At 39.0% G+C, this 18,635-nt stretch overlaps 1 protein-coding gene across 4 annotated transcripts in view; it reads right to left on the bottom strand.

The window, feature by feature from the left end:
• The window catches only part of ACSL3 (acyl-CoA synthetase long chain family member 3), a 48,696-nt gene that overhangs the window by 24,546 nt on the left and 5,515 nt on the right, over positions 1 to 18,635 (bottom strand). For 3 of the 4 annotated variants that reach the window (XR_009278122.1, XM_058844063.1, XM_058844064.1), the window contains exons 2-3: positions 8,740 to 8,843; positions 3,933 to 4,354 (exon numbers count right to left, since the gene is read on the bottom strand). Coding sequence is in view for 3 of the 4 variants with exons in the window: in XM_058844063.1 (XP_058700046.1) it covers positions 3,933 to 4,283 (351 nt within the window). In the remaining variant the exon portion in view is untranslated. The remainder of the gene's footprint in view (positions 1 to 3,932; positions 4,355 to 8,739; positions 8,844 to 18,635) is intronic. The other variant, XM_058844065.1, reaches the window with a different exon arrangement.

Here is an 18,635-nt window from a genome sequence, read left to right as displayed (position 1 = left end):
TCCCTTTCTCCTGCACTTCTCTATCAACTTCTTCTGCAGGACACTCCTTATGCTGGAATATGTCTCCAAATCCATCTCCCTTCCTGGCCTTGCCCTCAGCAGCTTTTGCTAACATTTTCCAATCAACAGTGCAAGAAAGACAAGGAGCTACTGGACAGAGTCCAGTGGGTGCCACAAAGAAGATGAGGGGTCTGGAGCATCTCTCTTGCCTGGAGAAGAGAAGGCTGAGGAGATCTCATTAATGCATACAAATATCAAAGGGCTGTCAAGGGGATGGTGCCAGGATCTTTCTAAGGGTTCCCAGTGATGGGACAAGGAGCAATGACCATGAACTAAAACATAACAAGTTCCATTTCAACAGGAGGAAGAATTTCTTTACACAGAGGGTGGCAGAGCACTGGAAGAGCTGCCCAGGGAAGGTGTGGAGTCTCCTCCTCTGGAGACATTCCAAAGCCACCTGGACACATTCCTGTGCCACCTGCTCTGGGTGACCCTGCCTGGGCAGGGGGTGGGACTGGATGATCTCCAGAGGTCCCTCCCAATCCCAACAATTCTGTGATTCAGCTTCTGCTGCAAGCAGGTGATAAAACTGGCATTAGGTGCCATAATCCTTTAAACATTCACACACATTTAACTTAACAACTTTCAGAGGTTACTTCTTCTTGATAACTAATGGAAAGAAAATAACTGTCCAAGAGTTGGTAAAAGGGCTCGAGAAGTGAATTTCAGCACAGACTTTATAACGAGTCCCACAAAGAGCACCCAGCAGGGACTGCAGCTCTGAGGTTTCACCTGGAAACAAGGCATTCCAAGGAAAACGCTGCCCTCTCGTGCTCCAGCTTTAAACTGCAGGCTGACTCACATTGGCACACAGCACAAAATAACTTGGAACTATCCAGACTCTAATAATATTTGGAAATCCAGAAAAGCAGAGACTAAACACACTGCTAATATTTCTTCTACCTGAATTTTAGGAACATATTAAAATTTTTAGTGCAAAGGTGTAATAAATGATCTTAATAAAGCTGCAGGCTCATGTAGAGCCATTAAACTACCTGATCTCAGTTACCTTTGAAGGTTGTCCTATAAGTGCCTTATAAGGTTTAAAGAACCCTGGCTATGACTTAGAAACCAGTGATCATGAATTAAATACATTTTCTTGTAAAAGTATACTAAAAATAATACAAAGGAAGTTATTTGAAACATCCGCTTTTGGTCTTTTTCACATGAACACATGGATTGCAGCTGAATATATCTGATCCCCCCCCCAACATACCATTTACATAGCAATCTATGGTTTTCAGCATCATAAGTGACTCTAGTACTGCTCAATGACTTGGCATGGCAAGAACCTTTCTGGACCTTCACTTTAAGTTTCAGTATTGTCAATAATAAGCAAAGTTCTGAATTCCCAAGTGCTTGCCCATGTGTCTGCTGTTGCATCCAAGTCTCTCAGGTTTTAGATGCATCACCTTCCCCAGCAAAGCTATTTTCTTCTCCCCAGTATGTCTTATTTATTATGCTCCCAGTAATTCTGTTCCTGGTCACCAACCCTTTTTAAAGCTGAGCAAACTCTCAAAACAAACAGACATCTCCCTCAAAAAATAAACCAATGAAAGAAGACACACACAAAGCCAAATCCACATACCAACACAGACCAAAGCAAGCACCTGATGATATTAGTAAGACAACACAAAATAATGAAGCTCATCTTTTGGGCATCATAAAACTTCAGCTCTGGTTAAATTAAGTCCCTTTTCCAATTAATTACATCTTAATCTCAGAGGTACTTTCAACATTATTTTATCTTGACTTAAATACATGGCTTATGAAATTAATATTAGGTATGCATGATTTTGGAGAAGGAAATTGGAGAAGTACACTAGAGAAGGAAATAGAAGAACTAACCACATATGAATTACTATGAAATGCAACTATTGGATAAGCAAGTATTTGTATTTCATTCACACCCATGAATTTCAGCTACTTTGGAATCTGCACAGAAACAAATATTTTTGTAACAATACACTATCATAAAAATTTAAGAAATTACACATTATCTGAGACATCATTTCTCTCACAATAAATTAATGGATTATCTGATCTTAAAGATGTTAAGAAGCTCTAAATAATTTTAGCTACAAGTGCGAGGACACTCAGTTTTCCCCATAATCAAAATTTGAATATTTTACTTTTTTTTGAGATATATAAAAATATATTGCAGATCCTGCAAGATATAGAAATTACATGCATTATCCCTAAGAATTAAACTTGCTGTGCACCTTTTTGAAGAACTGCACCAAACCTCAGCAAGCTGGTTTTGCTAAAGGAAACCAGGCAATAAAAAGGTGCCTGGAATTAAAGACAGAAATCAAAGAGAACCCTGACATTTAGAAGCAACAAGGTATCTTATGAAATGTTCTGATTTTCCTCACTTGCTAACACATGCTATGAAGTCCTAAGTAACACTGTATTCCCTAACGGAAAAAAAACTATTTAAAGTGGACTTGTGCGATAATGCCACAACTTGGAACAAAGTAACACGGGAGCAAGTACCACAATGACTACAATGAACCCTTGTGTCAAGCTTAGACAAAGTTACCTAACTTGGGTCATTTCTAAGTCTAAATACTCACAAACAAGTCATTGAAGTGGATCAACACAAACATTCCTCAGCTTTCCAATACTCACAACGCTTTGCTTACATAATGGAAAAGGCTAAAACTCCTAAGTTCTTGAGTCTTGCATCCACAATTATGATTAAAAAACAGGGCACATGCCACAGGCAGCCAAAATTCTCATCTGTGCTCAGAAGCCACTCTTTGTACAACATGAACTTTGTTTCTTTATAGGGTAATGAGGTAGCAAAATGTGCATCAAGCAAGAGCACATGTAACCATTCACCCCAGCATTTCCATCACACTACAAAACTAACTCCACAGCTAGGGGGGATTTCACTAACAATAAAGTTTGTATAAAGATTTAAACAGAACTAAACTTTGTTATATATTGGGATATTAACCAAATTCAATTTTAAGCATACTCCTCTATCAGAATTAAAACTAGCAGCACAAAGAGACATTTTTTTCATTGGCATGGAAACGAATCTTAACCAAAAATTACCTGCTGTGGATTTAACAACTTCTAATAGAGAAATGCAGACCTTTAACACCAGAGATGCACAAATATGCATATTCTGTTGCAGTATTCTGCCTTGCTGCTTCAGGCAAAAGTGCATTTTTCAATGTGTCTGAACAAACACAAAGCAGCAAATGACAATAGAGGCTTGAACATTATAAAAAGTCAGTCCCTTGAAACAACAGAGCTGTTGTCAGGTACTGAAACCACATCTCCCACACACACCAGGATTACAGATTAGCAGAGTAGTTCACCTTAAAGGAGACTCAAAGGAAAAAAGACTCTTCCAATATGTCTGTGCAATCCTTTTACAAACAAAAAATTTATTTAAGCCCTGAATTCCCAGGACAGAACAGCAAATCCTTAAATCACAACTAAGTCTGCTGGAAAGACACATCTGAGTACTGGCATCTAGGAATTTTTATGTATTTATCTGATTACAGTTCAAAACAACACAAAGGGAGACATTTTAAAATTCACTTTAAAAAGAAACCTTTAAAGCCACTTACATCACCAGATGAATATTAAAAACAAATACCTAAAACACACTTGTATTTTTTCTTTGACTGAAACCATAAACAGGATATCTATTCAAGACTGCAAAAAGGTTGAGATTTGGTTTAAATGTCAAGTATTGAAAGATTGGGAATTAGAAAATTTAATTCTTTTCACAGCTACAGAATCTAAGCAGAGAAAATTATTTTTTCCCCAGCTTTGCTCTACTGGACTAGAAGTGCTGTATAAGAAAGCAAACATACTTTGGAAAAAAATTCTTGAAGGCAGAAAAGACTTACCTTTTTAAAAACTTTTCCTGATGGCTGGATTTCATCTTCCTCTTTCAGAATTTCACGTGTTCCCAAGAGTTTTTTGTCCTTATATTTAGTTTTAGCATATTTAAAAACTTTGTCGAGTGTATCACACCCAGGATATAAAACTGAAGCTAAGCAATGCAGACTGTTAACAGATCTGTATGCACCCCCAGGCTTGTTATTCACAGGTCTGGCTTTAACCTGCTTGGCTTTTGCTATAGCCTGCTTTGATCCTGAAAGTATGTACCATGGAATGTATGTTACAAGGGAGTACACCAGCACTATGAAGTTTATCAGCTGTAGAAGAACAGGGTTGATGTTATGCTTCAACTTCATTTTGGCTGCTTGAGAATGTCACGAGAGAGAATTTGGTAACATTGATCAGCTAGACAGGGATCCAAAAAGATCTGAAAAGAGAAAAGAAAAGGTTAGTAGTAAACTATCACTGCTGGCAGGGGGGTATTTTTAAACATGATATTACAATCCATATCCCAGTAGGTTTCTTTATGCAGGAGTTGGAATCTGAATCCCATGCACAAATGAAACCAGACACTGATACACAAGGTGGAACTGTTCCACCCCCCTTCAGCAGACTGCAGTACAACCACATGTGCATCCCAGGTATTTATCTGAAAAGGTTTTGTGATTATACAATTTAAAAGATCCTCTTCAACATCAGAGCACCTCCGTGTGCACTTCCACTAGAATCTCTATGACCTCAAACTGTGAATCATCAGCCTCCAAACAAGCCCTAGGAACATAGGCAATGTCACCACTCTGCACATGGGATGGAACCTCGAGCATTAGGGATGTTAAAATATTTCCCAAGCATTGGACACACTACCTAAGGAGACACCCACCTAAGAGAAGGAGAGCTGTGTATGTGACAGAACTTTGCTGGTTTATCCCTAGGGACTTCCTATGATTTCAGTCTCAGAACCAGCATTCAATGGGCCCTCTTGTAACTTCTTCCAGAGTACCTAATGATGCCGGGATATTCACTTTGTCTGTTTTAAAAGCATGATTTACCATATGCAATGACCACAATGATAATGTAACTTTCTAATGTATTCTACTGTTGAGTCAAGAAATGGTTCAATCTAAAAGATTACAAAGATAAATCAACAAAATAATTGAAATCCTTATGGAAATCAGGGATGGTTGCCATAATGGCTAAAGATGGATTTCTGCAACAGTCAATGAGTCACTAGCTAAAAAATCAGTGTTTTGTATATAATAAACTACAAATGCACTTCACTCAGTTAACCTTTCAAATGTATTGATACAACTTATTAAAAGCAGTATCATAAATCAAACTAATAATGATGTATATATAAGATGCACAGCTTTTGACAATTCTAAATTAAGTAATTTTTCATCCATAAGATGTATTATTCTGTGCTGATGTCTTATACTCTTTGACTTTTCCTTCATTAGCTCTCTGAAAACCCTAATGAATAGAAATCAGAGCTGAAAAAAATTATGATTAAATCATATACAATTCCTCAGTAGTAATGGAAAGAAACCTTGCTTCATTAATCCTGGATCTGCAGTCCTTTTGGGAACAGATCAATCCAGCATCCTTCCTTAGTAGGATGAGATTAATTCCATCTTTCCCTGAAACATAAAACTTCCTAAAATTCCAAGCAAAAATATTCCATGATCATTTTTCCCTAACAAGCTGCTGTAATCTCACTGTTAACACTGCATCATTACAGGCAGTTTGAAGGAACCAAGCAACATCAAAGTCTCTTCTGCAGAGCAGCCTGAGACACAAACAAATAAACCATAGGAGCTCTTCACAGTAGGGACTCACTGCAACAAGCAGTAGTGGGGGAAAGAGATTTAAAATATATTTTAAAATATTAACTAGAAGTGAATATATTTTAATTTTCAGATGAAAGGCAAAAAGCAATGACAAATAAAAAACTTAAATAGGCTAAAGGGCAAATTCAGTAATCGCTTGAAGAGACTTATGTTCTTAGGCTGTCACTGAAGGATACTTAATGAAAATAATCATGAGCCAGCCAATCAGCTACTGCAGGCCAGAAAAATTATACTGTTGTTGATAGCAGCACAGAACAAGATGTTCTAAAGCTGAACCCAGAGTTCACACAACAAGAGTTCACCCATTTTTTTAAAAAGTACTATGTTGTACTATTATTTTGCCTGGCCCAGTTCAGGAGGTGAACATCTTTTTTCTCCTTATAAAGCTGGAGACCTTCTCTCTGCCTAAAAAGTAGAAGCACAGTTTAACCTAACACTGTTAGATATGACAATTAAAGCAACTCATTTAATACTTTTAGGCAAATTGATCTCCAAAGAAATTCCCTGTCTGACAAACAGTCAAGGCTATTCAAATAATATTCTCTCTAGGTTTCATAACTTTCCTTGATTAGAGAGGCACTGAGCCCTTCCAGAACAGCAGTCTCCCATTTCATTTTGCAATTAGTTATCCCAACAGCTTTATCCTCTCCTCAGAAGGAGAGAGGAACCTTTTCCACTATTTCTAGAACCATGCCACTGTGCAATGTCAAGCTCTCTCTTCTGGCTCACCCTTGCATAATAACCCCCACACCTGGAAATCTTTGCTTTGAACTGCAAACATAAATTGTGCTTTTTCCACAATTTCATAAAAGGCTGCATTGCAAGAAAGGGTCTAAGGAACACTCCAACAGGACAAACTAAAGGGAAACATCTTGGACTGTACCCCTGGCTCAGAAAAGCAAGCATCCTGCTCTAGAACTCTGCTCGGATGTACATCTCTTACCCTAAGTAAATTGCTAATTATTTCAGTTACTCCTTCACAATAGTGAGGCTATTACAATTCATCTATTGGAAAGAGTTTATTTTAAAAATTAAGTCAATTTTTTATTCGCTCAAAATGTAATGTTTTTGAGATAAAAAACTGTTTTTTGCAAATGAAGTTTCTTGTCTTACAGGCCAAGTAAGACTCCATTTTTTTCCTTCAAAATCTTATAATCAGGAGATAGCAAACTTTAGCAAGAGAGAGCAAGCTCCAGTGCCAATGTCTTAAGAATCTGAAATAGATTTGAGACTGTGGTATTTACAGAGCATCCATGCTTGTAACTAATTGCAATTACCATTGTAAATGGCCACTGGAAAAGTGCAATGCCTTTTGGAACAATAAAGAAAAATATTCGAGTAGTTTCATTAGAAGAATAAGCTCCAGTATCTTTGTAGGGTGATGATTCTAAGGAGAGCTGAGCCATGACACAAAGGAGTTTGGCAATATAAAGGCTCCCCCTCTTTCCTTGCGTAACTGAAGAACAGAACTTGCATTTTAACTCATCATTTTGTTTCTTTGTTTGCTATGTTGTTGAAGAGGAAAATACCAGGTAAGCAAAGGAGATGGAGTTTAAAATGCCTTTGTGCCCAACAGATTTATCACTGCCATTCCTAGGGGAATATCAAAGTCAGCTAAATGGATCACTAAACATGCAATAAAAAAATCATTTTGATGACAATGTAGAAGCAAAAACAGTACCCTGCCTTGAGGCTAGAGTGCTAGCTGTAAGGCAATTAAGTTTTACAGCAAGCAAAACCAATGCAGCTGAACATCACAACACATTTTCTATTGTTTTTTTTCCTATACAAAAAGCCCCATTAAGAAAACCACTTTTAATGACAAAGTAAAAGAGTAAGATTGTTTTCACTAAGATATAATGCTTGCTCATGCATTCTTCTCTGTAACAATTACTATTACAAACCTTTAATGTATGCTATTTTAAAAACTCAAAATGAAAATACATTATTAAAAATCAAGCTGCAGAACAAATCTAAAAATCAGAAATTTTAGTGAAATTTTCAAGGTTATATCAGATCTGGAAGGCCTAAAAGGGAAGCAGTGTTTGCTATTTAATATTCTGCCTTTAAAAAAAACCAAAATTTTGAAAGGTTTAGTGAAATACTATGAAGGTTTATAAAATTTCATTGAAGTACAGTATGCTGTCACCTTATTAATTTTGGAAGTTTACAACTGCTTCTGACCATAAAAAGAGTGTAAGCAAACCCATCATTTTGGAGCAGGGAACAGAAAGCAGAGGACATGATCCTAAGCAGTTTTTGCAAGTATAAGACTATGGCACAGTGAGAAAGTTCACTGCATTTTCAACACTAGGATTTTGTTCTTAGTTAAATCACTGACAAATAAAAACACATGACATGTGGTAATATCCTAACTTAGTGGTTTGGTCTGCAGATTAGCTGCAAACACTCAGGTTCTTACAGAACATGCAACCAACCTGGTTTCACATAATCCTGCTGGGTTTTTTGAGGAATCAGTGTTCAAACTTTGACCAGTGATGCAGGAAAGGTTGGGAGGTGAAATCTTGGATGAAAGAGCTGCTAATTTAGACAAGAATACAACTTACAGAAAATTTGCTCAAGTAAAGAGTTCTGGACATGCATAAGAGCTGTTCAGTTACATGTAATTCACATTCACTCTGGTAGTCACCAAATGGAGAAAAAGCAAGACCACAAATTAAGTTTGACACACTTTTTCAACAGCAAAAAAGAAGCAGCAACCAGCACACTCATTCATCAGTCTGGAGAAATAAACCAGTACTTTTCAGGACTGATCCTTCTTAATACATAATCAGTGATTTGGCCTGATATACTACTTATACTAATACTGTTATACCCTTTAGTTTTAGAAGAAAACTTCTATTAGATGAGAAAGAAAAAATCCTTAAAGGAATGTGTTTACTAATTGACCTGCTTATAACAATTACATTAAAATAAAAGCATGAATTAACAAGAAAGAAGGAACCTTATGCAACTTCTCATCGTGGCAGGTACAGGTACAAGAGCTGATACAAGACGTTCCGGTCTCAGTTTATTCAACAGGAGCTGTCACAGGCAACTGCATGAAATCTAAAAATGGAAAATTCCCATTAAATATGGCAATTATAAAACACACCCTCCATTTTCTCACTCGTATTTTGTAATAAATAAAACCTTTTTCTCATCTGATACTGCACTGTATCACCTCAGAGAGCCCAGGCCCACTGCATGCAAGTGATCACGAAGCCAGATATAACACACAGCACAGCCACTGCTCAGACTTGAGCCCTGTACAATCAAGGTGGCTGCAACAGCTTCAGGCAAACTCAGCAGCTCATGGTACTTGTCTCCCTGACAAATTCCAACTCCCCAGTGGCTTTCAGTGTACAATTCTACCATTTGGTAAGCTTCTAGCATTTGAGGTAGAAAAAAATAGACCTATCTTTGTGTATATACCCACACGAAGAATGCATTTCAGCCTGAGTAATACTCTTGAACACTTTGCAAAAAGACTTAATAAAATAGTAATAATTATATTTATTGATTCTGTGCCACTATACACTGAAGTTTCATTTATAGTCCTTCACAGAAAGAAGTCTTGAAAACCTGTGCCAGCAAACCACATGTAAAATATACAAATGTAAACATTTTGTACCTACTACCTTTCTGCAAACATTGCTATTTACACAGCTATTCAGTTCTTAAAGATAATCTTTTCCAGTTTCAGTGGATTAACTATTTACTGCTTGAGGTGAGCATCCAGGGTGCTCACTGCCCCATTTTTTGACTTCCATGACTTTACACACACTAACCAAACTCCAACCCAGAGACTCCAAGATACACTTGCAAAAAAACATTTTGGTCAACAATTTATAGTTGTTAAATTTATTACTGAATCTTGCAAACCCCACCATGATTTATTAACATTCACTGAAAGGATAAAAAGGTTATTCACTCAATTAGGGTTCAAAGGACAAAATAACCGGGTATCTTCATGAACTGCCCAATCTCATTATAGAATATAACAACAGGAGTTCTCAAGACAATATAACAAAGCCCAAAATACAGAATTCTAACTGTACCAAAACCAGCCTCTATTGGTTTACATCTGGACTTAAAAAGTAACATTAACAGCCCTGAAGAGGTAGGTTTTTACTACATCTGGAATTCATTCAAGAGTTGTCAGTATTTGCTAGCATTCAGCAAGTGAGCCTTTCTTTTACCAAGAGAAGAGACCAAAAAGAAAGAAATCCCTATTACTGATTTATACTCATGTAGTCATCTATTTAAAAATAAAAAAAGCAAACCAAATGCACACAGATGCAACAGCCTATGCTTCACAAGCAAACTCCTTGGACCGTGAAGCAAGGAGGGCCTGAGGTGATGAACGGTGCAGAGGAGAATCTCAAACATGTACCTATCTAAGTGGAAGGTCTCTTTTGCAATATGGATTTAAGGGACAGTTATATTTGAAAACAGATGTTCTTCACAGGTGAAGTATAAGTTTTCACATATTTCTTGAAACAGAGATGATAGAAACCCCAGCAAGCCCTACTGAATGATGGAAATGGATGCTTTGTGTCTGTGGAGAAGAGCTGGTGCTCAGCACATCCTCCCAAAATGGAAGCAACAGCAGAGTGGGCACAAGGACTCGCCTCTCCTCCCCAGCTCACTCTTCACTGCTCCCCACAAGCCTCCTCCCACCACCTCCTGCATTCCCTGAGCACTGCTGCCCTGGCAGGGCCCCCTCTCACAGGCCCTGTGGTTTCCACACAAGTGCACACACTGTCCTTGTCCCCTGCTCGCCAATTTTCCAGCCTCCGATCCCTCCAAGTCACCCTTTTCCAGGCTGCTGCCTGGGTCTCAGCATCACCTCTAGCACAAGGGAGACCTTCCACGAGCCTCTCAAACATCCACAAAACCCTTTTCCAGGAAGACTCTTACAAGGGGCAGGCACAAGAGTGCCTCTGCAGTCAAGCTGGGAACAGGTCCATGGCTCTGTCCCAAAGGACATCTGCTTTCAACAGAGAGGAGAAGCAATGCTCAGCACACCGACCCCCAGGAATCATCACCCATTGGGAACAAACCCAGCGGGACCTTCCCCAACAGCTCCACATGGCAGGGCTTGGCAGAGGCATTGAACTAACTCTGATACAGCAAGATCCAGAAGAGGATTGCATGGCTGTAACACAGGCACACACTCAGCCAGAGGTTCTTCTGAAACTCTTTCAAGCAAGCACACAAGAATGAAACTAATTCCCACATCAACTGTAGTCCTTCATGTCTCACTCCCAGTCCTGAATCAGAGACAACCTGTCTCTCCCAGGATTTTACCCCTCCTGCTGATCCACATTCTGTGAACTGCTGAGGTCTTACACAGATAGAGGGACGGTAGGAGACCAGAATTGCTATTGATTATGTCTCTGCTCTCAAAAGGAGGCAGAGCTTCAGGACACTGAGAGAATAACCTCTCTCTGAAAGGACACTAGGGTAATTCTGAGCTACCTTATTCAGATCATCTGTAGCCTCCAGCTGTGGCCCACCTCTAGCACAGCCCTGGGTGAATCCTAAGGCTCTTTAAACGCTTCCCCTTGCTCTGCCAGGGAACACAACGCTGGCAGATGGCCAGAGCCAATGCAGCACTCCCGCTCCTGCCTTCACAACTCAACCCACTCAACGCTTCAGCAGAAGCAAATCTACAACTCAGCTCCAGTCCCGAGGGAAACTCGGGCATTTCTGTGCATGAGCGTGTTTCTGAAAAGCACAGGAGGGAAGAGGCATCATGACCTGGAACAAACCAGTTTCCAAGGTAGGAGTTTACCAGACCGCTGGGGCAGCAAAGGTTGCTCATGAACTGCACAGCCTGAGGGAATGATTTCAGTTTGGTTCAAGCAGATTTAACGCAGGGCTGCTAATAAAAACAGACATCTCCAAAAGGTAATTCCACTCTTGCCCTCCATTGTACCAACACATGAGTTCCTGTGTGGCCAGGAATGAGTCAGATTAGCTTGTTGATCCAGTTTAAACCCTCTCCTTCTCAGGGAAGAACGGTGGACTTTCCTTTGTATCAACTTTGGTACTCATTTGAGCCTACCATGAGTCACTGCAACCACCTAAATCAACAGAAAATTAGCACTACAAAAGATGTTATTCTTCTGCTATGTCAAAGTGAGTAACCATGAACTGACAGGAGTTACTGACAAGGCAAAGCCAGAGGAGAGGGAAGGAGCCTGGCAGTGGAGCTGCAAACGAAACCCCATCGAGCTGTGGGAGAACTGGGCTCAGCTCAGTGATAGCCTTGTGACCCGGGTGGCACAGCACACTGCAGGATCAGGGCAGAGCTGGGACTGGGGATTAACCTGCTGCTCTCCTACTAATGATCTCACTACTTACTTTTTCAGGAGCTCAGCCTTGGGGGTTTCAAGTGCTACAAGCTTAAATACCTTTAAACTTCATGTACAGGCTAATACACATCCTATAAATACAAAGGGGTTTAATTTATGTCCTTCACGTGTCAATGTTAGGTTTAAAAAATGATACTCCTATTTCCTTAGGAGGCAGCCAGAAGGCATGTTATTAGGATAAATTATTATGTCCTTGTTAAACACCAAGATACTACAAAGGTAGGAATTACATGAATCAAAGAAGTCCTTTTACCCTAGAGAGACACTCTCTACAGTCTTAACTAAACTTTGATACAAAGGAAAAAGCGTTATCTAGAAAAGATTCCTTTTTCTCTTAGTAGGTTCATTTACATCAAGTGGAAAAAAAATCACACCTAGTGTTGGCAGACAACAGGGAGACAAATGCGGTAGCACAGAACTAAACTAGATAGAAGGAACTGACATTTTTCGAGGGCCCAGAACTGTGCTTTCTCTAAAATAGATCCTTAGTATATCCAGCTATTCTAAAAATGTAATGGTAAGTGGGTATTACAAACTTCTATTTGACATAAACCTCTTTTAGGTGCACCCAAGCTGCAGTGAAATATCACTGCACACTGCAGGACAGCGAGGGCTGAGGTCTGTACATCTCTCCTCTGCTTCCTAACAAAACAGAGTGACACTTATCAGAAACTGAAAGCTTAAGTGACATCACAAAGCAGACAAACTGATTTATTTCCCCCACAAAGAAGCTACACAACTCCAATGCACAGTCTGGCTGCACGGGCTACAAACTTAAGTTTAAACCTTTGTTCCAGGGGAAAAATAAAACTAAATCAAAGTGAGTTCAACACTAATGAGCTCTAGGAACAATAAAACACTCCTAAAGCTACCTTCACCCACAACACGAGCACTCTTCCAATAAAATCAACTAAAAACACAAACCTCATTGCAACTCTGCATCTTAGATTTTTTCTATTTAAAACATTTTAAAAATTATTTTCCTTAAGTAAGGGCTTTAGGGTTTGTTTTTTTTTACTTATCCAAGACAGTTTGGATATTTAATTGATTGATTCATCTTCTCTTAATAAAAACAATAAAACACAGCTCTAAGGTGACAACTTTGTCAGCAAACCTGAAAGCGCTTCCCAAAAAGAAGGTGGTGCGACAAAAACACTTATTTAAAATCATGTAACAAAGTAACAGCTATGCCAGAACATAATCCAGTGCTGCTCCATCTTTCATCTCCTTCCCCTCCCACTACATACATCACACTTCATGGCACACAAATGTCTTGTTTCAGGCACTTCACCAGATATCGTCAATACACTGCTTCCATTACTTTTTCACAAGCAGTTATTAGAGCATTTAAGAAATGCACTTAATGCCAAACTAAGTTAAATGTTTTTAGGTTTGTGATAGAGAAAAAAGGAAACTAATGGGTAAAGTACCTTGCTACTGGAGAAGGCCTCAGAGGAACTCTGGTATCTGCCAATTCCCTGTTAGAGAGAGAGGAAACCACCAATTTCCCCAGCACACTGCTGGATTTTTAAACCACAGGTACAAATTAAACATGGAAGAGTACTTAAACAAGAACATCAACACCATGGCACATACAGTATGAAAACATCTGCATAAAAATAAGCCAGAAGCTTCACCAGCAACCTCTGCCTACTGAAGAAGTGGTGGAACAGCCGAGTTATCACTGCCAGTTTATCACTCCAAATTCCTACAGTCATTTTCTGCTCGATTAAGTCAATCGCCCTAAGTACTTCCACTGGGAGGCAGACTCTGCTTCCCATCCCAACCCAAGGCACTCACCAGAATGGTTTCATGTGCTATTTTCTACTACAAAACACAGCCTAAGATCAGCTCTTCAATTTCTGGGAAATCTGAAATGCTAAGGCATGAACAGTTCTGGCTTGTTTGTTTCTTAGAAAGCAGAACAAAAATAGACAGTCTGCTGCCATACATTCAGTGTGGTTTGTACTGTATCCCAGTCATGTATTCATTAGATCAGAACAACAACAAAAAAAAACCTAACAAAACAATCCCACACATTTTTAACTGTAAAGGTGCGTCAGTATTTTTTTCTCCAGCAGAAGCTATACATGCAGAAAATTGTTCTTATTTACTTTTAGATGAATTTTAGTTCATGTAGTGCCACAGTAAAAATTATTACCCATTATCCTATATTCACTTTTCAAAAAATACCAGGTGTTCAGGTCCAAAATCTGGTAAACCTGTATATTTATGTTGTCTTTGCCTTCATTAATATTTATTCTCTATTTGATGGGATTTTGCTAGGGATAACCCTTGACCCTGATGCTGGCTCATTATCTGTTGTGCAATGTCAATTCACACCCCAAGATGAGCTATTATATTTCTTTATTCTAGTTTGCACAAAGTAGGAATCTAGCTGTAACCCTACAAAGTCAGCAAAGCTTTACACTAGTTACACATTTTACCAAGGGCATCAGTGTTCCTTGGTTACAAACTACACAGCTTTTTCACTAATTAGTGCTCCAACCCCTATTCACTAGTTATCTCTCACTACTCCTGCTAATTAGTCCACATGCACAGCTCTTCTCTGCACTGGAGCCAGGGGTCTGTTTTGAGTAGGTGATCAATGGGTTGGCGGCTGTGAACCCCCCTGCCAAAATCACCTTTCCCCAGTGACTGTTCAGTCCTGCTGACCTCACTCCTGGTGGCTCTTGTCCAGACGGCCCTTTCATCTTGGGATTTTGTGTTCCCCTTCCCTGAAAACAGAAGATTAGCCAAGACTACAAGTCTCTAGCAGGTTTCACAATGCAATTAATCATAGCTGCCTACCTATAGCTACTGATTAACATCAAAACAACTGCACAGTTCAGTTCAAATCTTGAGGGACCCGATAACCTTACACCAGAAGCTCCTGAAGAACATACTCAGGTAACAAAACAAATCTGAGAGAACAAAACAAAGATAGACTTCAAAAGAAAAGGAGTGAAAATTCCAAGTCTTTAGATGAATTTCTCACAAGAAAAATATCAGCCAGATGAACAATACATGTAAGAGGAATGTTATGATACATTTCAAAGCAAGAAGGATAGCCACAGCATGATCTAAGCTATCAAAGTGATAAAGTGGGATGTTTCACCATTTAATTTGAAAAGCTAAGCTGGTGGCATTTTCAATACACTTTCTCTTTTGAAGTAAAAATACATTCTCAGGTTCCAATTACTTGGGGTTTTGCTAGGTTTGGTTTGTTGCTGTTGGTTTTGGTTTTTTTTAACATCATCATTGTGTCCAGTCATCTACAACAATTTACTACAAAAATAAATGTAGTTAAGGAGTTCCTACAAGACTATCTACTTTTCTCATACCCCATGCTTTCCACTGTAGTGCCTCAAACTCCAGAATAGGAACAATCCCTCTCCTCTGCCTACAATGGATGTCACAAGTCCTTCAGAAAGGATCACTACCTTACTAAGGAAAGACTACTGTTCCCAAGCCATGTGCGTGCTTCAGACTGTGTTATCCAACATTCAGTACAAGGAAGAGATCCCCCTCAAGCAACACAGCAGAAAAACAACAGGAATGTAAATTATAGAAATCACAGCCCTAGCAAGTTTTGCCTCAAGCCAACACTCACACAGGATTCACTGAGAGTTTCAGAGTTCATAGACTGAACCTCTCTGTAAGGACTTAGCAAGACATCTCAAAAGCAGTGTCTCACTCCAACAGCAATATAAATGCAGAAAATAACCTGTGGAGCTTTTCCTGAGCTCAAATACAAAGAAAAAAATGAAATTTGCTCTTAGTTCTGGGTATATGTAATTTTCACTTTTGTTAACTCTACCTCTACCACAGGTTATAAGCCTAGTCTCAAAAACACAGTCATCTGCTTCTTAGATTGCTTACAGTGGTGTCTGTGAAACCCCACGTCCTAAACACCCAGCCCTATAGATGATTAAACTTGACTCTTAAGCTGGTTTAACAGAAATACTTTGCTTAAAATTTAAGGTGTATGTCCACACAACTTTTCTCCTGCAATGGCCAGAAACTGCCTCCCTCCTAGTATTTTTTAGGACATAAAAAATTACTTCACTTAACTTCAGATTTCAAAAACTCCAACTAAACCAAACCAATTTATAAGACACCAAAAATGCTGCACACACAATCAGGAGAAATGGGACTTCAACAAATATTTCCTATGGATACAAGAACAACACCTAAACACCAAATTACCAAAAGGAACTGAAAAGCCTGGAAACCACGGCAAAACCACTGACCAATCAAGCACTTGATGAAATCTGATTTTGGCTGTTAATGCTTCGGCCTCACTCCTCCATGTATTTATGGAGAGACAGCACGCTTTTCACTCAACAAGTTGTGGGGTGACTGATGGGAAGTCACACAAAAGGCTGAGCTACAGAAAAACAAGCAGGCTATTTCTCTGCAAACTGCTTTGTATGATTTTTATTTCTCTTGGCTGCTCTAATGTTCTAGACACAGTGGGGAATATGGTATTACAAAAGAAAGAAACAACCAAGGAGAAAGAAAATATTTCAAATTCAGTGTTTTCCTAAAAAGTTTTACATCTATACTGCTTGGGGAAAAATACTCTTTTGTTCAAAATCCAGCACTACAATTTATTTAAACATGGCATAAAGAAGTCTACCCTGCTCATTTGATGATTTGAGTCATCATTCTATTTTCTAGCTTTAGAAGTAACAGAATATCAGAACAACCTCTCTCCTCCACCACATTGGAACAAATATCCTTTTCTTTCTTATTGTCACTCTTCCTTTTGTAAGCAAAGCAAAGCAGGATCAGTCATGAACATGCTCAACAATTGCATAACTCGAAGCAAACACAGAACAAGGTCTCATTAAATTAAAAGCCATTTTATTCTCTGAGAAGGGGCATTACACAAGCGTGGTTCTCAGCTCCAAGTCCTTATGTGTCACCCTTAAAAATAAAATTTACAAACACAGATGGTGACAATCAGAGGACAATATCTAGTGCCCACAGTTGTGTTCAGAATGAGATGCAGGTGAGGAAGTAACTACATCCTCCCAGGAGATCACTCAAGTCAGTAGCTCAGAATCAGTACACAAATATTGCGTAGGTAGAGGGAGGTTTTGGTAGAAGGGAATCCGGTTTTTCTCTTTGGGAAATCAAACACACCCTTAGACTCTGATTGCGTAAACATGACCAAAACTGAGGTATGTGTCTGGGTAGAGCATTCACTGCTAAGTTGCAAGAACACTGACCTTTTTTTAAAAAGAAAGGTGCCACAGTATCAACAGCATTTGTAGAAGTTTTGTGAATACTCAGGCAAAATTATTTTGTCTGTCCTATACAGATGTCAACATTAGATTAATACAATTTCACAAGTTGGATGTCCAGAATAAGCTATTAAAAATTTCTAGAAGAATATAAATATCTCACCTGTTTCACGAGCTGCTAACATTTCAAACACCAAGGGAAATACATCTTGCTTTAAAAAAAAAATCCTCCAAAGAATCATGAAATATTAAGTTAATGATGTAATTAAAATATTTCAGTTTCAACCACCGTACTCTTAGAATCTGTTCTCTTAGATGTATATGCATTTACAGATGCACAAAAACACAAGTCAGGGTAGCAGATGTGTCAGTGCTTTCACAAGCTGGACTTGGCCACAACTGCATTTGTGACTGTGTAACACAGAAATTGGGTAGAAGACTATTTTTTTCTTAACTATTACTGATTTTATCAGTAAATTACAGATTTAAATTTTTTTGGGTGTCTGTTTTACCTAGCTTTCCTGATCAAAAACCCTCATCCCACCTTCCACCACCTGCTAACAGCCTTGGCTTGGTGACCTGGACATTCCCACATGAGCCCACAGCCCTGCTACACCTGCTGGGAAGTGGATTTGTGCCTTGTTCTTGAAAGTATTGGATGTTACCAGGTTAAGCCTTTTGTGCAGATTGCAAGAAAAGCAGGTAAGAATCTCCATAAGCATCTTCCCCCCTCAAGAAAGGTGGAAAAATAAATCTACACAGTTTTCAACGCTGCAGAATTGGAAAATGTTTTCTATGCATCTCAAAGTTATCCATTAGGAAAAGCATTTCTCTATTCACAGTGCAGAACAACACAGTGCAGCAATACTTCATCAGGACAATTAAACTGCAGCTGTAAATGCCTGGAAAGTTCTGTTACCAGGGCTTTACAAGTCATTTGTGGACTTACTGCTGGGATAGACCAAACCCAGTTTACCACACATACAACCAAGCTCCTTGCCTGAGCACTCCTGGGACAGCTGTCTCCCCTGTGTGCCTGCTAACTTACCTCTCTTCAGCACTCAAACAAATATCCTAACAGAATCTGCAGACACAAAAAAGCAGATGTTTCTCTACATAACTACTTAAATCCTCCTGCAAGCTATCACCTCTTGCTTCTTCTGTTCCATTCTGTCTTTCTCCATACCCATATACTTAAAACTAACTATAAACACCACTTTAAGAAA

This window comes from Poecile atricapillus, chromosome 8, assembly GCF_030490865.1.
Source record: "Poecile atricapillus isolate bPoeAtr1 chromosome 8, bPoeAtr1.hap1, whole genome shotgun sequence".
Lineage (NCBI taxonomy): Eukaryota > Metazoa > Chordata > Aves > Passeriformes > Paridae > Poecile > Poecile atricapillus.
The sequence above is the reverse complement of the archived record's forward strand: the minus strand, read 5'-3'. Positions and strand labels throughout refer to the sequence as shown.